Source organism: Sminthopsis crassicaudata, chromosome 4 (genome assembly GCF_048593235.1).
Source record: "Sminthopsis crassicaudata isolate SCR6 chromosome 4, ASM4859323v1, whole genome shotgun sequence".
Taxonomy (NCBI): domain Eukaryota; kingdom Metazoa; phylum Chordata; class Mammalia; order Dasyuromorphia; family Dasyuridae; genus Sminthopsis; species Sminthopsis crassicaudata.
Genome location: NC_133620.1, coordinates 385,396,779 through 385,417,935, shown reverse-complemented (window position 1 = coordinate 385,417,935; position 21,157 = coordinate 385,396,779). Strand labels below are relative to the sequence as shown.

General features: G+C 32.2%; 1 protein-coding gene across 3 annotated transcripts in view; it reads left to right on the top strand.

The window, feature by feature from the left end:
- TARBP1 (tRNA guanosine 2 -O-methyltransferase TARBP1) overlaps positions 1-21,157 on the top strand; it is a 77,016-nt gene that overhangs the window by 7,192 nt on the left and 48,667 nt on the right. For 2 of the 3 annotated variants that reach the window (XM_074262426.1, XM_074262425.1), the window contains exons 5-10: positions 395-447; positions 2,110-2,207; positions 7,638-7,773; positions 9,861-9,957; positions 11,097-11,186; positions 17,967-18,102. In XM_074262426.1, coding sequence (XP_074118527.1) covers positions 395-447; positions 2,110-2,207; positions 7,638-7,773; positions 9,861-9,957; positions 11,097-11,186; positions 17,967-18,102 — 610 coding nt within the window. Of the gene's footprint in view, positions 1-394; positions 448-2,109; positions 2,212-7,637; positions 7,774-9,860; positions 9,958-11,096; positions 11,187-17,966; positions 18,103-21,157 lie in introns of all 3 variants that reach the window. The other variant, XM_074262424.1, reaches the window with a different exon arrangement.

The following is a 21,157-nucleotide window of genomic DNA, read 5'->3' as shown; positions in this document are numbered from 1 at the left end:
GCTTGAATCTCCTCTTGAGCACCTTATTCTCTCTTTCTGTCACTGCCTTTATTCCAGCATGTTACTACTTCAGGTTCCTTTCCTGCTTCTTGAACCAGCACATGAACCCTCTTCTCAGTATCCCAAACTATTATATCAGGTGGGCAAATAGCTCTACTGACTTTATCATTCTGGCAGAATTTATCTGCTTAAAAAGCACATCATTGTGTTTCAGCTTCTGTTAACCACGGAGTCAAACTTTAATGTGAGAGAGGTCTGTTTTTTGTTTATGGCAATTCTTCCTTCCTGTGTAGCATGAATACTAATCAAAGTGAGCCTAGTTATTTATTGGATTTCAAAATTATAAATGCAAGTTAATATCAACAAATTTTTTTTTTTTTTTTTTTTTTTTCAGTTTATTATTGGACCATTAATGGAAGCCCTTTCAGAAAGTTCTTTGTATGGCAGGTAAATCTTCTAATACTTAATTATGATGTATAATAATAAAGCAAAGAATGTATTTCTCATAGTTTGGTACAATGCCAGATATCTTGTGGGGTGCCTGACTTTAAAGTGATGTTTAGTTTTAATATGGCCATAACTCTTCCCTTACTTTCTTTTCTTGATCTAATTCTTTTATCACTTTTCCCTCTTTTAATTAAAAATAAATAAGACCCAAATTCTTCTCTGTTATTTTTTTTTTCTTTTTTGCCATTCTTCTCCCTTTTTTAGTATGTATCTCCCTCCATCTTAATTTACCCCACCCTATATCCCCATCACTTTTTTGGTTTTTAGAAGTTACATCATCATCAGCCCCCCACATATCAATGGTTTGGGCTCTCACTTGGGTCTGGCTTTGTTGAAGGTGAAGGCTCTGGTCAGCCTCCCACTATCAGGGAGAAATACTCCTGATCTGGAATAAGAGGAGATTGTGAGTAGTTTCTAAATTTTTTGTATTCCTGAATTCTGTTTTCAACTTTTAAAAGTAATTTTCTTTGTAAATATTGATAATATGAAATAGAAGTTAACATTCCTGTATTCAACATACCTATGTCTGATACTTATAAAAAGCTCATATTTATCTATATTTCTTTTAATAATTAGATTAAATGAATGTTATTTCAGGATTTTATGTGCTAAATTATTTTAATATTTAGCCTAATGTAGTGACTATATAAAGAGTATAGCAGTCTTAATGTGCCAATTATTTTGTAGTTTTCAAATAACTCATTACTCTTGAATAGTTTGCTGTAGCAATTAGACAGCTGGAGAGCAGTAAAACCAGTGAAGATACTTAATGTTTTCTATAAGGTTTGGAAAACATTTATTATGGCACGCTTTTAGATTCTAGTGGTCTAATGTGTTCAATTAACAGATAATGTTGATGGGAGAATCAAATAGTAGGAAAAAATGACTAGTAAATATTATCAACTAAGTGCTTTAGCAGTGCTGATATCTGTCTTGGCCATAAATATTATTCTTTTCTCTCTAGCAAGACAACAATTTATTTTTGATAATGTTATTTTGGCAACAAATGTATTTCCCTACTTGTTTGCATTGTCATTCACAGCTTAGCATAGTGCCTAGCACATAATAGGTGCTTAATAAATATTTATTGGATTGGCTTGATCTAATTGGTGTGGATATCTTTCTAATTTTGCAAATAATAATACCTTTTTATATTGTGACCTTTTTTCCATGTATTCTCTGCTTTCCTCCTTGGGTCTTTTACTGTTCTTTGTAGGGCATTGTACCTGGATTGTCTACATTTCATACTTCATTCTGCTATTCAGATCTGCCTGTTTTTCCATTCTTACATCTGGAAGATATCTTCTATATGTTGAACATTTACACATATTTTTAAATTAAGAAGTAATTTAAGATATTATAGCATTGGCCATAATTATGTAATATCTTAGGGCATATCCAATGTCAAAAGGTAGAGTATAAGATCCTGAGTCTATAATTAAGAAATTGTGATCCACCTCTAAGTGGATATGTAATCAAGAAAACAAACTTTTAATTTTATTTAATCCATGAAAGATGTACCACAGTGCATTTAGATGAACTGCAGTGTTATGTTTTATGAAGAAATCATTTTAACATCTTTTTTATCCCCTTCTGTTGTAGGTCCTCAGGCCACAAGATAGGAAGCTGTTCCCCTTTGGGAATGAAATTACAGACATTCTTAGTTACTTATCTTTCCCTCCTTTCAGAAGATGCAAAAAGTAGGTTTTAGTGGAGTGTTTTATTTTATCAATATAATATCTTTACTAATTTTTTTTAACATGTGAATTATTCTCATTCCTAATGTAATTAAACAATAATTCAAGCATTTATTAGCATCTCCTATATACAAGGCACTCTAGCTCTTGGATGATATGCTATTGAATATATGCTAGATATTGGGGAGGTGGAAGGGAAAGGAAACAGTGACAATGTTAGTAAATACAACTTAGTTTGAGGACCAGTTTAGTAGGTTCAATAAAGCTTTTATGCATGAAGTAGCACCTGAACTCAGCCTTGAAAAAAATTGAGGATGTTAAGTGCTATAGATGAATAGAGAGTGCATTTTAGATATGTGGGACAAATTGCATAACAGATGTGAAGATGGGAAATAAATACTGAATTTTGGGAATTAGCTATTAGTTGTTTGGCTGAAACATGGCTTATGTGAAGGGAATATGAAATAAGGTTAGAAAGTCAGGCTGGAGCCAGGTTGTGGAGGTTTTTTAAATGCTAAGCTAAAGAGTTTATATTTTATTTTTGGGACATGAATCTACCAAAGATTTTTGCCAAGAAGTAACATGGTCAAACTCTTATTTTAGGAATATTAATTTGAAAATTCTATGAAGGATGGATTGGGGGGAGGGAAGGCTTGCAAGTAAGCTAAATATTTAGGAGGCTAGTTTAATGTTCCATGTTAGAGATTGTAAGTACTTGTATATAATAGGATTATGGCCGTTTGAATTGAGAGAAGGATGTGATATAGAGGTATGATTGACAAGATAAGCATCTAATTCTGTATACAGTATGAGAGAAAATAAAAGGTTAAGAGATGTCTATGTAGATATGTAGATAACTGGAAAGAAAATGATTCCCTCAAATTTTGGAGGATAGGTAATTTTAGTAGGAAGATAATGAAATAATATTGTTTTAGGAGTGAAAAATTGTTCTCTTGCTCTTTAGGGGTATCCTTTTTCTGTCAAAATTACAGAGATATCTTATATTGTGATTTCACTAAGAATGACTGCAGTTATATATAATACTTCCATGTATTAATGAAAGACTTCTAAAGCTAGCTAACTTTTTAGGCCATGTGCCATTTAATTTTTAGAGTTAAGGAAAGCATCTGGGCTGAGGAATTTTTGAAACTAAAATGTTTAAGTTGGCTTAGCACAAGAGTCTTTTGTATTGTCTTTCCTATTGACATATGAGGCATCCTTTAATTTTTATTTCTAATAAAATGAATCATTGGTGCAGTAGTCTTTTCCTAGAACCAAGTTAGGTAGAGATATTAGACTTACTATATGTAACAGCTAATGAGCTGGAAACGTCCAAGGTAATTTTCAGTCCAAGAGGTTAGGAAGATAAAGTTTACAGAGTTGGCAGGGAGGTAATATCATCCTGTTAAAAGAAGACAAAGCTTGACATTAGGATTCTTTGGCTTTGTTTTCACTTCATCTTTTATAATTAGTATGAATATTAGTATGAGAATTAAATGAGATAATATTTGTAAAGCTATTTGCAAAAATTAAAGCACTGCATAAAAGCAAGCACTTAGTTGAATGGCCCTGGTCTTGTCATATATAGTTCTTGCCAGGAAAATGGAGCAGAAAGAGCATTGGGGAGAAATTGAGTTCCCTAGTGTTGAGATGTGATGTTTGATATTGTAATGTAGTATAGCACTTTGTGGCATGAACTTTTGATTCAGTTGACTTTTGATCCTGGTTTTCTAAGAGAATCATAATAGGATAGGTTTGGAGGGAAAAGTAGCCAAAGGTAAAATCGGTGAGTAAGTTGTATTAACTGAAACAAATACAAATACTTAAAAGTATAGGTGGGTAAAATGTATTCAGTATCTATGGCCAGATGGATGAGAACTACAAGAAGAAGGAGATTTTTTTTTTTTTTTTCATTTTAAAAGCTGAATATTTCTTTTTCTTTTTTCTTTTTTTTTAATTTTTTATTATTATTATATATATATTTTATAATATTATCCCTTGTATTCATTTTTCCAAATTATCCCCCCCTCCCTCTATTCCCTCCCCCCGATGACAGGCAATCCCATACATTTTACATGTGTTACAATATAGTCTAGGTACAATACATGTGTGTGAATATCATTTTCTTGTTGCACAATAAACATTAGAATCCGAAGGTACATGCAACCTGGGCAGACAAATATTAGTGCTAACAATTTACATTCACTTCCCAGTGTTTCTTCTCTGGGTGTAGCTACCTCTGTCCATCATTGATCAACTGGAAGTGAGTTGGATCTTCTTTATGTTGAAGATTTCCACTTCCATCAGAATACATCCTCATACAGTATTGTTGTTGAAGTGTACAGTGATCTTCTGGTTCTGCTCATTTCACTCAGCATCAGTTGATTTAAGTCTCTCCAAGCCTCTCCCAGTAGTAGCACTGCTGGGTCAAAGGGTATGCACAGTTTGATAACTTTTTGGGCATAATTCCAGATTGCTCTCCAGAATGGCTGGATTCTTTCGCAACTCCACCAGCAATGTATTAGTGTCCCAATTTCCCCACATTCCCTCCAACATTTGTCATTATTTGTTCCTGTCATCTTAGCCAATCTGACAGGTGTGTAGTGGTATCTCAGAGTGGTCTTAATTTGCATTTCTCTGATCAGTAGTGATTTGGAACACTCTTTCATGTGAGTGGATATAGTTTCAATTTCTTCCTCTGAGAATTGTCTGTTCATATCCTTTGACCATTTATCAATTGGAGAATGGTTCGGTTTCTTATAAATTAGGGTCACTTCTCTATATATTTTGGAAATGAGACCTTTGTCAGAACCTTTGTTTTTAAAAATATTTTCCCAATTTGTTACTTCCCTTCTAATCTTGTTTGCATTAGTATTATTTGTACAGAAACTTTTTAGTTTGATGTAATCAAAATCTTCTATTTTGTGATCAATAATGATCTCTAGTTCTCCTCTGGTCATAAATTCCTTCCTCCTCCACAAGTCTGAGAGGTAGATTATCCTCTGTTCCTCTAATCTATTTATTATCTCCCTCTTTATGCCTAAATCATGGACCCATTTTGATCTTATCTTGGTATATGGTGTTAAGTGTGGATCCATATCTAATTTCTGCCATACTAATTTCCAGTTTTCCCAACAGTTTTTTCCGAATAATGAATTTTTATCCCTAATGTTGGTATCTTTGGGTTTGTCAAAGATTAGGTTGCTATATATGTATCCTTTTTTGTCCTTTGTATCTAATCTGTTCCACTGATCTACCGGTCTATTTCTTAGCCAATACCAAATGGTTTTGGTGACTGCTGCTATATAATATAGCTTTAGATCAGGTACACTTAGACCACCTTCCTCTGACTTTTTTTTCATTAGTTCCCTTGCAATTCTCGACCTTTTATTCTTCCATATGAATTTTGTTGTTATTTTTTCTAGGTCATTGAAATAGTTTCTTGGGAGTCTGATTGGTATAGCACTAAATAAATAGATTAGTTTGGGGAGTATTGTCATCTTTATTATATTCGCTCGGCCTATCCAAGAGCACTGAATGTCTTTCCAGTTATTTAAATCTGATTTTATTTTTGTGGCAAGTGTTTTGTAATTTTTCTCATATAATTCCTGACTTTTCTTTGGTAGATGGATTCCCAAATATTTTATACTCTCAACATTTGTTTGGAATGGAATTTCTTGTTGTATCTCTTGCTATTTCATTTTGTTAGTGATATATAAAAATGCTCAGGATTTATGTGGATTTATTTTGTGTCCTGCCACTTTGCTGAAATTTTGAATTATTTCTAGTAGCTTTTTAGCAGAGTCTTTGGGGTTCTCTAAGTATACCATCATGTCATCTGCAAAAAGTGATAGTTTAATTTCCTCATTTCCTACTCTAATTCCTTGAATCTCTTTCTCGGCTCTTATTGCCGAGGCTAGCGTTTCTAGTACTATATTGAATAGTAATGGTGATAGTGGGCAACCTTGTTTCACTCCTGATCTTACTGGGAAAGGTTGCAGCTTATTTCTATTGCATATTATGCTTACTGAAGGTCTTAAATATATGCTCCTGATTATTCTAAGGAATAGTCCATTTATTCCTATACTCTCAAGAGTTTTTAGTAGGAATGGATGTTGGATTTTGTCAAATGCTTTTTCTGCATCTATTGAGATGATCATATGGTTCTTATTAATTTGATTATTAATATGGTCAATTATATTAATAGTTTTCCTAATATTAAACCAGCCCTGCATTCCTGGAATAAATCCTACTTGATCATAGTGTATTATCCTGGAGATGATTTTCTGAAGTCTCTTTGCTAATATCTTATTTAAGATTTTAGCATCAATATTCATTAAGGAGATTGGTCTATAATTTTCTTTCTCAGTTTTCGATCTACCTGGTTTAGGTATCAGTACCATGTCTGTGTCATAAAAGGAGTTTGGTAGGACTCCTGAAGAAGGAGATTTTAAATAATACTTGTTTCTGTGCCATTTTCAGTGGCTTTTTTACATAAATATAATTTATGTGTCTTTATGAAATCATGAATTAAATAGTAATTTAACACATATTTACTAAGTGCCGTATATATCAAAGCTGTGTGCTAAGCAGTGGGATTTACAAAATTTAAATCTTTGCTCTCATGATGCTTTATAGCTTAGTGGGATGGAAGTGTGGGTCAGGGAGAACAACTAGTATAAAATAATAGACAACAACTTAAGAGAAGTATAAAGTACTTGCTATGTGAGATTAGTAGGGGAAAATAACATTATTACTTGGGGGGAACAGATATAAGTATAAGGTGAATTTTAATGAATGAATAGGAATTCAACAGACTGAGAAGAAATATGTTCTCCTTTTCCCCACAAGATTAATGAATAATTGAAATGTAAAACTATGAATATCAGATGTTGTCAATATTTGGTAATTATGCAATGCTGTGTATGTGTGTGTGTGTGTGTGTAAAGATATATATAGTTTATTTAATATAGTAATATTTTCATATTATATGACATCATTCCTTCAATTTCTGGAATGAAAAGTTCTTAGTTTACATCATCAAAGAAAGTACTGTTTTTCCCAGTTGAATTTTTGATTTGTTTATTCATGAATCTTTGGAGGAGGATATAGGCTGGGTCATTTTTCTTAACTTTTTCTACCTTTTGGTATTGAACTTTGTAACATTTAGAGGTTAATATGATATGTAACTACATTTTTTTATATGGTTATTGGGTATACAGAGTACTTAAACATGGTTACTGGGTATGCCTTTGTAAAATAATGCGAGAAATATAATTTGAATTAATTTAAAATTTTGTAATTTTGACATAAATCCCAAATTAATTTTATTCTGGAATTAACTTTAATAAAACAGAATACTAAATTTTGCTAATGAATGGGAAAAATAAATTAGAAATCTTATTTCCTAATAATTTTTTTTTTTCCTTTTAGGTAGTTTCCTATTGAAATTCATTAAGAAGATGACAAGTAGGCACTGGTGTGCTGTTCCCATTTTATTCCTGTCTAGGGCTCTAGCACATATCCCAAGATGTAAAGTACTCGGGGTAGAAGGCCTTCTTGCTCTCAGGTAATCAGTTATATTCAGTGAATATTTAGGGTCATATATCATATGTATTGGGACATTGTGAAGATTTCCTTCAATGTGTTGCGCTTTCTTCACAAATTAAATGTTTCAATTTTCTATTGGAAAATTGAATCCTATGGAACCACTACCATTTGTTTTCACATCTGTATTTTATTTGGCCCTGGAGAAAACAAAACAAAAAAACTGTAATGTATAGCTGAGTATTCTGGATATGCTTTCTTCTATGTATGACTAATATAAATAATGTAGTAAAAATATTTAGATTTCTGAAGCACTTTAAAAAGCACTAGTGACTTTTGTTAGTATTTGAGTAAAATAGTACATAGCATAATAAAAGGTTTACAAAATGCCCTACATGCGTTATTTCATTTTACCCTCACAATACTCCCCTGGAGTAGATATTATCATATTTTATAGTATTAAACTTAAGAACTGTTAAGTGATTAGGCTTCCTTTCTCATCCCTTCCATCTTCTGGTCCTATAATCTGGATCCCTCCAGCTGATACCATTCTGTTGTCACATTTTCCATACTGAATATACTTTCTCTCATACTGCCCAGCTGATGGGGGTAGCAAAGGGAGAGAGTAATCACAATACTCCGTACTCTCTGCTGCTGCTGCTGCCAGACTCTCCCTCCACCTTTTTCACTAAGCAATCTCTCCTTTGAGTTTCACACTCTCCACATTTATTGCCCTAATCAGATCCTAGTGGCTATTATTGTAGTGACAGTATTCTCCCTTCTTTCTTAGTGAATTCAATGTTTTTAAGAAAGTGTTTCTGCCTTCATAATGTCCTGCCATAATCCATATCTCAAATACTCAAACTTCCTGATTCATCAAACTACTTAGTTTCCTATGACCTATTCCTCTATTCCATCCAAGCTACATAGTCATGCACCCGCAAATATTCTTCTTCCTTATTTATAAACTCTGAAATTCCTTCATCTAAACTTATATTTTGTTATTCTATCTTTCCCTTTTTAAAAATCCCCTTATTCTATCGTATTCTCTATTATTATCATAGTCTCCCTTCCACACACTTTCCCAGGCCATCACTCCTGAACTAGCTATATTCTCTTCCCTTTCTTGTCTCAACTCTTTAGTGAACCAGCCCAACTCTACATTGTTATCCATTCTCAAATCCCCTGCCCTGTCGTTTTTTTAAAAAAAGGACCTCCCTGATGTCATGGTCTTTAAGAATGAAGGACAAACCACTGTGTGCCTCCTAAAGCCCTGTTTGGCCTGGCGCCCTTCTTTTGTCTGAATGTTATCTTACTCAGTTATATCTCTTTAGATAATTCCCATATCCATGTATCTAGCTTCAGTCTTTCTTTGATTCCAGTCCTATTTCACTAATTACTCTTTGGACATCTTAAATTTGATGTCACATAGATATTTCAAACAAACCAAGTCTAAAACAGGACTCATTTATCTTTCTTCCCACCTTCTCTATTAACAGTATCTTTCTAGTCACTCTGGCCCACTAATTTGGAGATGGTCTTCAGACTTAATTCTTTGCTTCAAGGCTACTATACCTTATCTTACTGAAATTCTGGGTCAAACAGTTAATTCTAAAATTTTAATTTAAACATGAAAATAAGAAAGATAAGTCAGCCTGATTCTGTGGAGTGAATGCTGCCTTCAGTGTCAGTCAGGGAAGTTGTAAACAAGAGGATCTGATTTCAAATCCTGTCTCTTTTGTTTAGCATTTTATCTTGGACAAGTTGTTTATCCCAGACCAAAAACTAACTATAATGTTATATATATATAACTATATAACTCCATAAAATCTGTGATCTATACAATTACTTGATATGTAATGCTTATGTAAATATCAGTTTCTAGGTAATAAAGAATAAGTTTTTAGTTTGAAAGTGGTAGAAATCTTCATTAAAAATCATAGGGATAAAACAATCTTACTGATGATTTCATCATAAGAAATGAGAAAAGAAATATACATTTTTAATCTTTGTTAGTACACAGATATTATTTATAAATCATAATTTAAAGATTGTTTTATACAGTTACATAAATGTGGAAATGTACTATAAGAGACTGTTTGGTTGTAGGGATATTCTTCAGTGTACTATGATCACACATCAGATTCTGTTAAGGGGAGCAGCTCAGTGCTACCTTCTTCAGACAGCTATGAATTTGATAGATGTGGTAAGTTCTTTACTCATTCATTATTTCAGTTAAAAAGCCTTTTAAAATCCAGTTGTTGCTATATGAATGAATAAATTTCAAAAACAAACTCATATTTTTAGAGCTCTTGTTTTGTTTGAATTTTTTTTCAAATTTTTTTTTTTTTTAAAGAAGAAATATGGTTGCCTTTGTTGCAATGGAAAGATCCAGAGAGAAGGACTTATAGTAACTGGCTCCCCTGCATTTGGTTAAATGCAATATGGAAGCAGAACTATTTTAATAAAAGTGATATTTTTATCACCTTTCTCTGTCATTTAAAGGAATGTAATTTCACCCCAAAGGAATAGAAAGACCTAGAAGAAAACTTTGTTTAATCATTTAACATTAGAATGAACAAAGTAAATAGAAAAGAACAATACCTTTGTGATTAAAAATGATGGTTGTAGGAACAGTATCATTAGTTCAAACTTTGGGTATGATGTTTTACAAGTGGTAACTACATTTTTAAGGGAAATAAGTTTATAGAATAAACCCTACTACTCTATTTGCAAATATATTGGCTTTTCCTCCTAATAATCTGTAAACGTTATTTATTGTTTAGATCGAAATGGGAAATCTGATTTTAAAGAAGTTGGTTTCCTATTGTTAGACTTAAGAGTAGCGCTGTATTTTAAATTCTAGTATACTTGACTTTTTAAAAAAAATTTTTTTTCATTCATTTATTTTTAACATACATTTTTTTATGAATCATGTTGGGAAAGAAAAATCAGAACAAAAGGGAAAAACTTTGAGAGGAAAAATAAAACAAAAATAAGTGAGCATAGCATGTGTTGATTTACATTAGATCTCTATAGTTCTTTTTCTGAATGCAGTGACATATCCTATTCAAAGTCTATTGGAATTGCCTTTGATTTTTTTTTTTTAATACAGCTTTTTATTTACAAGATATATGCATGGGTAATTTTTTTCAGCATTAACAATTGCCAAACTTTTTGTTCCAATTTTTTCCCTCCTTCCCCTAACCCCCTCCCCCAGATAGTAGGTAGACCAATACATGTTAAATATGTTAAAGGATATACTTGATTTTTTTAAAAGAGTAATTTTCTTATTAACACTATTTTGATCTTTTTGGTTAAAGATTTTCTTTCATATTTCTCCAGGAAAAGGTCTCATTTTCAGATGTCTCAAATTTTCTTATGTCTTTGAGGCAAGAGGAGTCCTTAGGCAGAGGTACTATATTGTGGACAGAGGTAAGACTTGAAAATAATTGATCGGGTCTTTGGAATTGTATAAGAATTGATATCTAGTAAATTTCTTTCTACCCAGTTGTACAAAATGTAATGATTGTTTTGGTAAGTATAAGTAGAACAGAACTCTGTTCTATTATTCATATGCTTCCCTAAGTAGTTAAAGCTGCAGATTATTATAGAAGAACAAAGGAGAATATTTGGCATAGAGGCATATTTACAAGAAGAGGCAGTAGTTATGAACAGTTCTGTGGTTATTTGACTATATATAACCTAGATATGAAGGAAAATGTTTGAGTCAAAGGAAGATGGAAATTTCAGAGAAAAAACGCCAGATAAGAATACTCAGAGGGGACATATATTTCCTTAAATCAAAGGAAAGTCATCCATGATTGTTAATTATAGTTGTAGATTTGGGAAAATGTCTTGAGGGGTGAGGGAGAAGAAAGGAGCAACCTATAAATGTCTTCTATAGGCTTAGAAATGGAATTCACTTGTCTTGGGCTATTTAGTAGCTTTTTTATTCCGAATTTTCTTTTTGCTATTTTAATTCAACTGAATAAATATTTAAGCGTCTACTATGTACTAAGTATACAAAGTTAAACAAAACATAGATAGCATTTTCAAGGAGTTTGCTTACCATTTAATTAGAAGTTTATAACTAGTTATATGTTTCAAAGAAATTTTGTAACATATTTTGAACTTATTGAATGTAACTTGCCAAGTAATCATTTGGGAGAAAATGAGAGATCCATAGAATTGAAGAGAAAACAAACAGTAGAATAAGTTTATTCCAATAAAAGTCAGCTTTTGACGACCTTAAAAAAGAAATTTGGTACCTACTTCACTCTCAAATTCAAAGAACAGTGGAACTTATTTGAAGATTGAGTCTCCCAGAAGGAGAGGAGAGAGAATAAATTCCACATTTCTTTCCAGATACAAACTTTGTTGAGTTCCTATTTTGTGTTCTGTTTTTTAAGTAAGAAGTACTATAATTGAATTGGGGAAACAACCTACGTCTTGAAACAATTATGGAGTATGATAGATAATACTCAAATGATAAATGGTATGATGTAGACTATAAGTGGAATAGGAATTTAAGAGAAGAAAGGCCATTGATTTTAGGTTAATAAACATTCTGGAGAAAATTGGGACTTGTTTGGGATTATTCTTGAAAAATGAGTAAGTAGAATTTAGATAAGTGGAAAGGATGGGAGAAGGTATTAGATTTATACCACAGTAGAATGAGCAAAGGTGACATCAGGAAGGAATGAGCAGGATCCAAAAGGGGAAGTTGACTGAATTGGTTTCTCTTTGAGCACTTCCATTAAGGACATTTCAGATCCTGTCTTAGACACTTAGTAGCCTTGTGACAATGTGCAAGTAATTCACAGCTTCAGTTTTTGTAAAAGGGGGGATAATAATACAAGTGAAAAGCACTTTGCAAACCTGAAAGTGCTATGTAAATTCTAACTATTACTGAGCATATTGATAAGAGGAAACCAGAATATTAAAAGCCTTAAAAAGCCTGAACTTGAAGCTTAGACTTGTTAAGGGTAGCCAGTGGGCAAACACTGATAAGCGTGTGGTGGTGTACAGTAAAGGGATCAGACATAAGGCCTGTGAACTATATGTTGCCTATAATACTTCCAAGTGTGACCTAAGCCACTAAACTTTTATTGGGATATTAAATAAGATAAAAATATAATAAAACATAGATGATATGTGGTTTTCTACATCACTATGCAGCTTGCAGGGATACTTAGATATGGCTTAGTGACCTCTGTATACCACTGAAACCAGTGGTATGCAGACTGATTTAAAATAGTGAAGAGATGAAATTTAGAGAAAACAGCCAGTTCGAGGACATTAAATAATGATATGCCATTGAAGCATGGATTGTTATAAGTGGTATATCAGAGCTTGCCTATGGAAAAGGGATAAAGACCTACATAAACAATAATATGAAAGCTACAGGATAATTAATTTATTAGCTTGGCTAGTTTGGAGTACTGAAAGACTCAGCTTTTGGTTGATACCAATCATGTCATCTGTTGCTCAAAATATGTTGCTATAGCTTTATATGCTTTTCCTCAGAAGCTTCCCCAGACAGAATCGAGACATTCTGGATTTTCACTCCTGCAGATTTTGCTGATTAGTTCATTCTACAGTGCCTCAAAAGCATTTCAGTTTTATCGACTCATTTGCTCATTCATCAGTAGTAACATCTGAATCATCAGTTGTAGCCTTTTGCTGTACTAGTTTTGTATTGCCATCTAGTGATGAAAGTGCACTGTTGCCGATTGTGCTCTGGCTTCCTACTAGCGAGGAAAGAAAAGAAAAGAAATGCTATTGTTATTATTGGGTTTTCAAATGTAATTTTTTTAGGCATGTAAAATCCCTCAATCTACCTAAGGGATTTTCAAATAGTTAAAATTTAGCTATTAGAGGGCTAAAACTTTCTATAATGGATGGAAATATTTCTAAAATGCTCCTTAAATACTTCTCTATTATAAGAGTAGATTATTGATTCATGGTCAACATTAAAAGTTTGATTATTATTTTCTTCTTTAGTGTATTGTATTGTTATATTTTTCTTTAATGTAGTGATGGCCCAGAGTCTAGAAAAGTTAGTTTTACATTAAATGGCTTAGACTTAAACTTCCTGGGACTTTAAAATTATTTTTCTGTTTATTCCTTCAATGTCAAACTGTCAGTTTTTAATTCTTAATGCCTGCTTATAATATTATACTCCATTCCTTTGTACACTTTAATCTTTTTGATCAGGTAGTGATTTACTGTGTTTGACAGCAGATATCAAATTTATTAAAACTGCATTTAAAGATAAAAACTTTGAATGAGTGCCAGAAACTCTCAGTTCAAGAGAAAGATAATTCTCTTGAATTATCTATTTTAGTTCTTCAGAGGGCTTTTTAAATTTTCTTTCTTTTTTGCTGAGGTAATTGGGGTTAAGTGACTTGCCCAAGGTCACACAACTAGGAAGTATTACGTGTCTGAGATCAGATTTGAACTCAGGTCCTCCTGACTTCAGGGCTGGTGCTTTATATATATATTAATATAACTGTTTTTAAAGTTTCTATTTTTATCCTAGAGATTTAAGCTATGGAATAAGTAACCTTTGGATAAATGAGGGGTTATTGTATGTGAATGAGGCTAATTATTGGTATGTACTTTAAAAAGGAAATCACTTTTAAATTGTATTTATATTATCTGTGACAAACTTTATTTTGCAAAATACAGTTAAAAAAAATCCCAAACAATTTCATTTTTACCTTGTTTAGTCAGGCTTAAATCAGAAGGGTAGCCCTAACATGAAATTTTGGCTTGTAGTGGGTACAAAATTAACATTATTTTGAAAAAGTCTACTTTGCACTTATTTCTTTTATATATAAGTATCTTTGCTTTGAAATAGTGGTTGTCAAAAATAGTTTTAACATATCTGAAACTTGGATTAGTGATTTCTAGATTCTGCTAGATCTTCTTAGTTGTAGATGAACTCTGCTTGAAATTGAAGAAACTCATTCACTGCCTCTTGTCCCACCCTGAAGTCTGCAGTGTTCTTGAGGAAGCAAGGAAAAAAAGGAAGAAGGAAATCTGAAAGAATTTAGAGAAAGATAAAAAGCCAGAAAAATAAAGGGTTGATTCTAGAGGAAAAAATGTAGAAGGCCTGAGAATACTAACAGAAATGACTGAAGAAACCTTTGAGATCTCATGAAATTTTTTTTTGATTTTTTTTTCTTTTTCTGTATTCCATTATAAGATTTTTGTATGAAAATTCTTTTAAAACACATTGGAAATTTTATATTCTATCAAGGGAATAGAAGAAAGGCAGAAAAAGAAAGAAAATGACATTCTCTTCCCTCAGAAGAACTAGATATTGGAAGCTTAGGAAAAGGGGAGGTGTGATAAGAAAACAATTGAGGGTACCAGTATCTTCTTAAATTGGGAAAATGAGTGTGGGGATATTATATTATTGGTAATAAGATATATTGTCAAAAGCAAATAATAAAATTGATGTTAGATTAGTATTCATTCCCACAAGTATTCTAAAAGATATTAAAGAAATAAGTACTACAAATTTTAAAAAGTAAATGTATTGGAAGATATTTGACAAGGAGAAATGGTGGCCAAAGGCAACACTAGTTTATGATATAAACTTGTTTATAAATCTTATGAAGGCTGATTTCATCACAGAAAGAAAAGAGACAGTGAACAGCGGAACCATTTTAAAGAAAGTTTACCAAGAAATCCAACTAATACTCATTCCAGGGGCACTTAAAGATGAAAATGGTAAGAGAATAATAAATAGGAAAAAAAATAGAAAGGATCTGTAAAGATTACTATAACCAAATGTTTAATCATCAAGGACAATGACTCTATCATATTTGGTCCTAGGGATTACACTTTTGCCTATAGAAGAGTTAGAAATGGCATTGAAGAAAACAACGATGGTGGTTTAGCAGATAGATTGGACCAGGTGTTTTTAGAAGAGAATTATGCTGGAGAAGAAAGTAGTAGCAATGGTCCACATCTTTGTCATTTTTCAAATGATTGAAAGAGAATGAATGATCTTATCTATATCTTATCCAGTTCTAAAGAAACAAATGGGACAAAGTGGAAAAAACAGTGAGTTTAGATTTAGAAGACCTGTGTTCAAATCCTTCTGTATGACAAATTACTTCTGGACTTCCTAAAAAATTTGCACATATGGACATCTTTAGGGTGTGCAATTATTATCTAATTTGATCCTTACAACTACCTGGGAGGTAAATGATCATGATGCTCGTTTTATAGATGAGGAAACTTAAGGCATGGGAATAACTTGCCCAGTGTAATACAGCTAGTAACAGCTATCTGAAGCAGGATTTGAACTCAGTTCTTCCTGAATCCAAGCCCGGATACTCTGTTCCTTGCTCTAACTCTTCGTGCCTCAGTTTCTTCATCCATAAAATGAAAGATTTAGTGAACTAGGCCCCTAATGATCTTATTGTATTTTATTCTTTCTTTCTATCTATCTATCTATCTATCTATCTATCTATCTATCTATCTAGATATTTAATTATGAAAAGGCAATTGATCCAGTGGAGCAAAATACTTCTCTAAAAGCCCTTTAGTAACAAAATCGTTTATAATTACTTGAAAGGCACAGCAACAGTTATAAACTGGTTCAGTGATGTTCTTATTTTAAAAATGAGTTGGCCACCCCGCCATGATGGAGTTCCAGTTGTAGAAGATTTCTCAAGAGTTGAAAACATCTTCCATATACCTGTTGGTAGATAACTACTGGTTGCATGAAACTATGGAATGTTGCAGAGCCTTCTGGAAGAGATCTGTAACTACTCAGAAGACTTTAATATGACTATGCTCATAGGAAAAACCAAATAAGTGAAGATATATATATGTCTGGGATAGATGCAGCAGATAGAAAAGATGGCGTTATTTCATAATATTTAACTATTTTGTGTAAACTAATTTCAACTATGAATCATTTGCTTCTTTGTACATGAATCTCTAGTTCTTGCTTAGCACATTATCAACAATGACAATTATGTATTAATAAATACATAGTGATTGCTTGATGGTTAAGAGCAAAGCTTCTTAAACTGGATCAGTACCCCATATGGGATCTCAGTAACTGAATGTGGGAGACATGCAATTATGATTTATTATCAGTAAATGTTTGATTTGTATATCTATTTTATATAGATATTCAATGTTTATGTTTATGCAACCTAGGGTTGCATTTAAAAGGAATCTTGTAAAGATTGGGGTAAAAAAACTAAGAATACTCTAGGTAGAGCATTGTAGTGAAAGTCCTAGAGGAGAGTCTCTGGAAATTTCCTTTGTAGATTTAGTTAAGACTTTTCCCTTTAGTCTTATTTGTGAAAGGTACCTGCTTCTTTTTTAATTGTTTTATTGTATGACATTTACTATTTAAACTGTGTATTTCTTTTTGATATTGTAGTATGGTATCTGTTAGGCTCCATTCTTAGTAAATATTCTTTAAAATCATACTTGGTAAATTAGTGTGCATTTGTCATATTTCTTAAATATGTAATTTTTGAAATTTAAATTTTCTTTATTTAATGAAAATCATGAGAGGCAGTCTCACAGGCAGATCTGGGTTCAGTTCTCATCTGGGACTCATTCTGACTGAGTGACCCAGGATGAATTAACTGTTTTCTGACTATCTCTCTAAAATTACAAACTGTAGAAAAGGATCTGATCTGCCATTGCAGAGAGTTTTCTTATTGGGAGTTTTCTGTACCAATGAAGTCACAGGTCTAGACCATAAAATGTTTTTTTGTCCCAGAGCTATCTAGTGGAGTATAAGCTCCAGCAGACCCTGCCAATCTGGGAAGGCTTTGTTTATGAGTTAGTGAAGAGGAACTGTTTGTCATTTGACAAGCTGAGTTTAGTTTTAAGCAGCTCATCTCATCCCTGAGAAGCCTCTCATGATGTTTAATAAATATTTTTGGGCATTGCAACAATATAAGAAGGCTAGCTAAAGTATTTAGAGGTTGTGATTTGCATTAATGGTCTCATGTAGTGAAACCTCTGATTCTAAGAGGTATTAAAGCCATTATGATTTTCTTGATAGAAATTAGAGAGCATATTTTATCTGTCTGTTTCTATACATATATATATATATATATATATATATATATATATATATATATATATATATATATATATATATATATATATATATATATATATATATATATATGCGAAATAATTAATATTTTTTCCATGTCTTAGCTCTGTGACTGGTTACGGGTTAATGAGAACTACTTTGGAGAAATCCCCAGCTACATTGGTTTTTCTGGCAGGTGTTCCTTAAATGTGTATGTACAGAACCTGGTACAAGACTATATTAAGTCACCTTCCTTGGAAGGTAAGTTGGAAATAATTTTTTGTAGATGAGTATAATGAAAATATTTTCAGAAGGCATTAAATCATCTCTGTAAGTGAAATCTGGACTTAACATAGTTGCTAACACATTGGTAGCAGTTACTTAGTTCAATATGGAATCAAATGTCAGTATTTGTACTGATCTGTGGTTGATTGCATAATGGTTCCCATTACTGCTAGACTCTGCATTTTCAGAAGGGCATTTTCTGAGAACTAGACAGCCACTATATTATATTTGTCTGGTTACCTCTCTGGCCATTTTTCTATGTTCCTTAAATGTAGACATCTGTTAAAAGGAGCTCTCTTTGCATCCCATTGTGCATGTGAAGGATTTTAAAATGACATATATTTGATTGCAAAAATAGATTTGAGAATAAACTACTTTGGGGTAATAACAGCTTTTTTATTTGTACAGATGATCCTTTGTATATCAGTGTTAACAATTTTGTTTATAAACTTAAAAGTCAGCATTATCTCTTTAATCTCTCTTGAGCTAATATCCAGAAAAGAATAATTAGCAGATTCATTAATTAAGATTAAATAGTGTTGATTAGCCTAAAAAAGAGAAGGAAGTTTCCTAATTTTACATAATTTGAGGACTGTTGTTATTTGTAAGAAGTATTTGGCTTATTGGTATGTCTTCAGAAGTCCTGACTAGGACCAATATGATGGAAGCTACTGGGAAGAGGAAGTACATTTTGGCTTAGAGATAAAGAACTTCCTAATAGTCAGAACTGTTCAAAAATGATGAGCTGCCTCATGAGATTATATATCTTTCATTACTGAGGAATTACAATATAGCCAGAATTCTCACTTGCCAGGGATGTTGTAGGGTAGGAGATCCTTTATCTTTTTTGAGTCATTGACTCCTTGGAAATCTGGTAAAAAGTCTGTGCATTCCTTCTTCTCAGAATCATGTTTTTTAAATAAATAGAATAAAGTATATAAGATTACAAAGGAAACCAAATCTTAATTTTTATCCCACTCAAGTTTACAGATCTATGAAATCTATCCACACATCTGTAGATCTCAGGTTAAGAGTCTCTGTAGTAGAAGGAATTTATGCACAATGTGAGGAGTAGATTTTTAAAGTGGTTTTTAGAATTCCTTCCATCTTTCAAGATTCTATGGATCCTATTTGCTTTTCTGTTTTCAAGGATATTTTATTTGTTTTAAATAGGGTATTCTTTCATTAAGAGAATTACTTCATTAGTATCAAGAATAAGTTATAATTTGCATGAATTTTTACATTTTGATTTCTCACCTCTTGTATTTGCCTGCACTATCACAGACCACATGATAGTTTCATATATTGATATTGCCAATTAAAGGGTTTCTGCTAGAGTGTGGTTATCCTTTATGAATAATACCATGCTTTTTTGCTGGAATATTTGTACAATATTGTGTATGTTATGTAAGTTTTGTGCATCTGTTAGGAGATTATTTTCCTTACACTTAAAATAAATGGATTTTATTATATATTCTATTTAACATAGCTTAAACAGTCTAAATTTATAGTGTGCTTGTAATGTTTACCATACATTTTCAAATCTAATTAAATATGTAAAGTTAATATATGAGATTATTGTTAGGAACAAAATTTGTTCCTTAAAAATTTCAGGAGTTGAGATCTTGATGTGTGAATAGTGACCAATGGAAATCAGCTTTAATAATTTAAACTCTTGCTAGTTTGAAAGAGAAGAGAACAAATTGCATGTGTAAGAATTGAGAGGCAGTGTGAATGATAAATTGAGAGCTGGACTTAGAGGCAGGAAGACCTAGCATCAAGTTTCAACTTGACAGAGTCCTGATTGTGTTAACGTAGGCACCTGATCTCACCTAAGTGTAGTCTAAGTTCTAATTAACTGTAAATTGTTGGAAAGATGTTGACTTGCATTTGTAGAGGGAATTTTTTCATTTGTTAATTCCCCACAAATGAAATCACAGCCCCAGTCCCTGTTCTATATTGACAACTATACATGAACCGGAACTTGAATGGTTTTGGCCAAAAATTCTTGCAAAACTTGGGAATACAAAAATTAAATGTAGGTTATACAGCCTAGAGCAGAGTTAGATTGAGATTTTGAGAATGAAAAGATATAGTATTCTAAAGTTGATTTTTGGATTGATAAATTCATCAAGCTAAAGCATCACCACGCTAATTGCTGCATCTAAAATAACTTTTGTTCTGATTTCTCAAAGCAGCCAATGCAGGACAGAGAAACTGTAAGTTAAGAGCATGTCTGTGTCGGGCAGTAAGTAACAGACTTTTTTTTTTTTTTTTTTTAAATATCAGATGCTTGATGTCTCCTATTTTTCTATTATGAATTTATTGAAACCTACCCCCCCCCCCAAAAAAAAAAAGTGAAACTGTATTACATGCAGCTCTGTTTGAAAAAGTTCATAACAAAGTCATTATGAGGAACATATCTTTTTCCAAAATTGTTCTTGAAGTCAGTTAATCACAATAACTTTAGAAAACTTACGTGGGGGTTCCTCCTACATAGATCAAAATAGATGCTATTTTTGAAGATCTTTTCCTTGGATTCTACAAATAAAATCAAACAAAGAATGCCTTTGACATCTGCCTTCAGTCATACAAAAAATACTCTGGAAATGAATAGATATAAAGTTTTATCTGAGCTTGGATTAATTCGGTATAATTACTTTTGAGTAGCCTATTTTGTACTCAATGTAGTCAGCATATTAGACAAAATATTTTGATCATAGATTACATTGTACTTACTTGAAAAGGAATTAATAATCCAAAGAAATCAATTAAAGTATATGTTATGACAGCTATAAACCCAGTTATTAGGATTCTGTAATTAGATATAGTACATTTTTGAATAATTTTTCTCAGAGTTAAAATCCTTTTTAGAGTGTTTTAGAACTTCTGTTTATTCCATACCTCTTCCCTTCCCCTCTCCCCCCAAAAGTTTTAGAGTTTGAATTGTTGGTTTAACAAGTCCAGTTATTATTATTCTTTCTTTGTGAAACATTATCAATTGTTTTAAAATTTAGTATTTCTGCAGTCT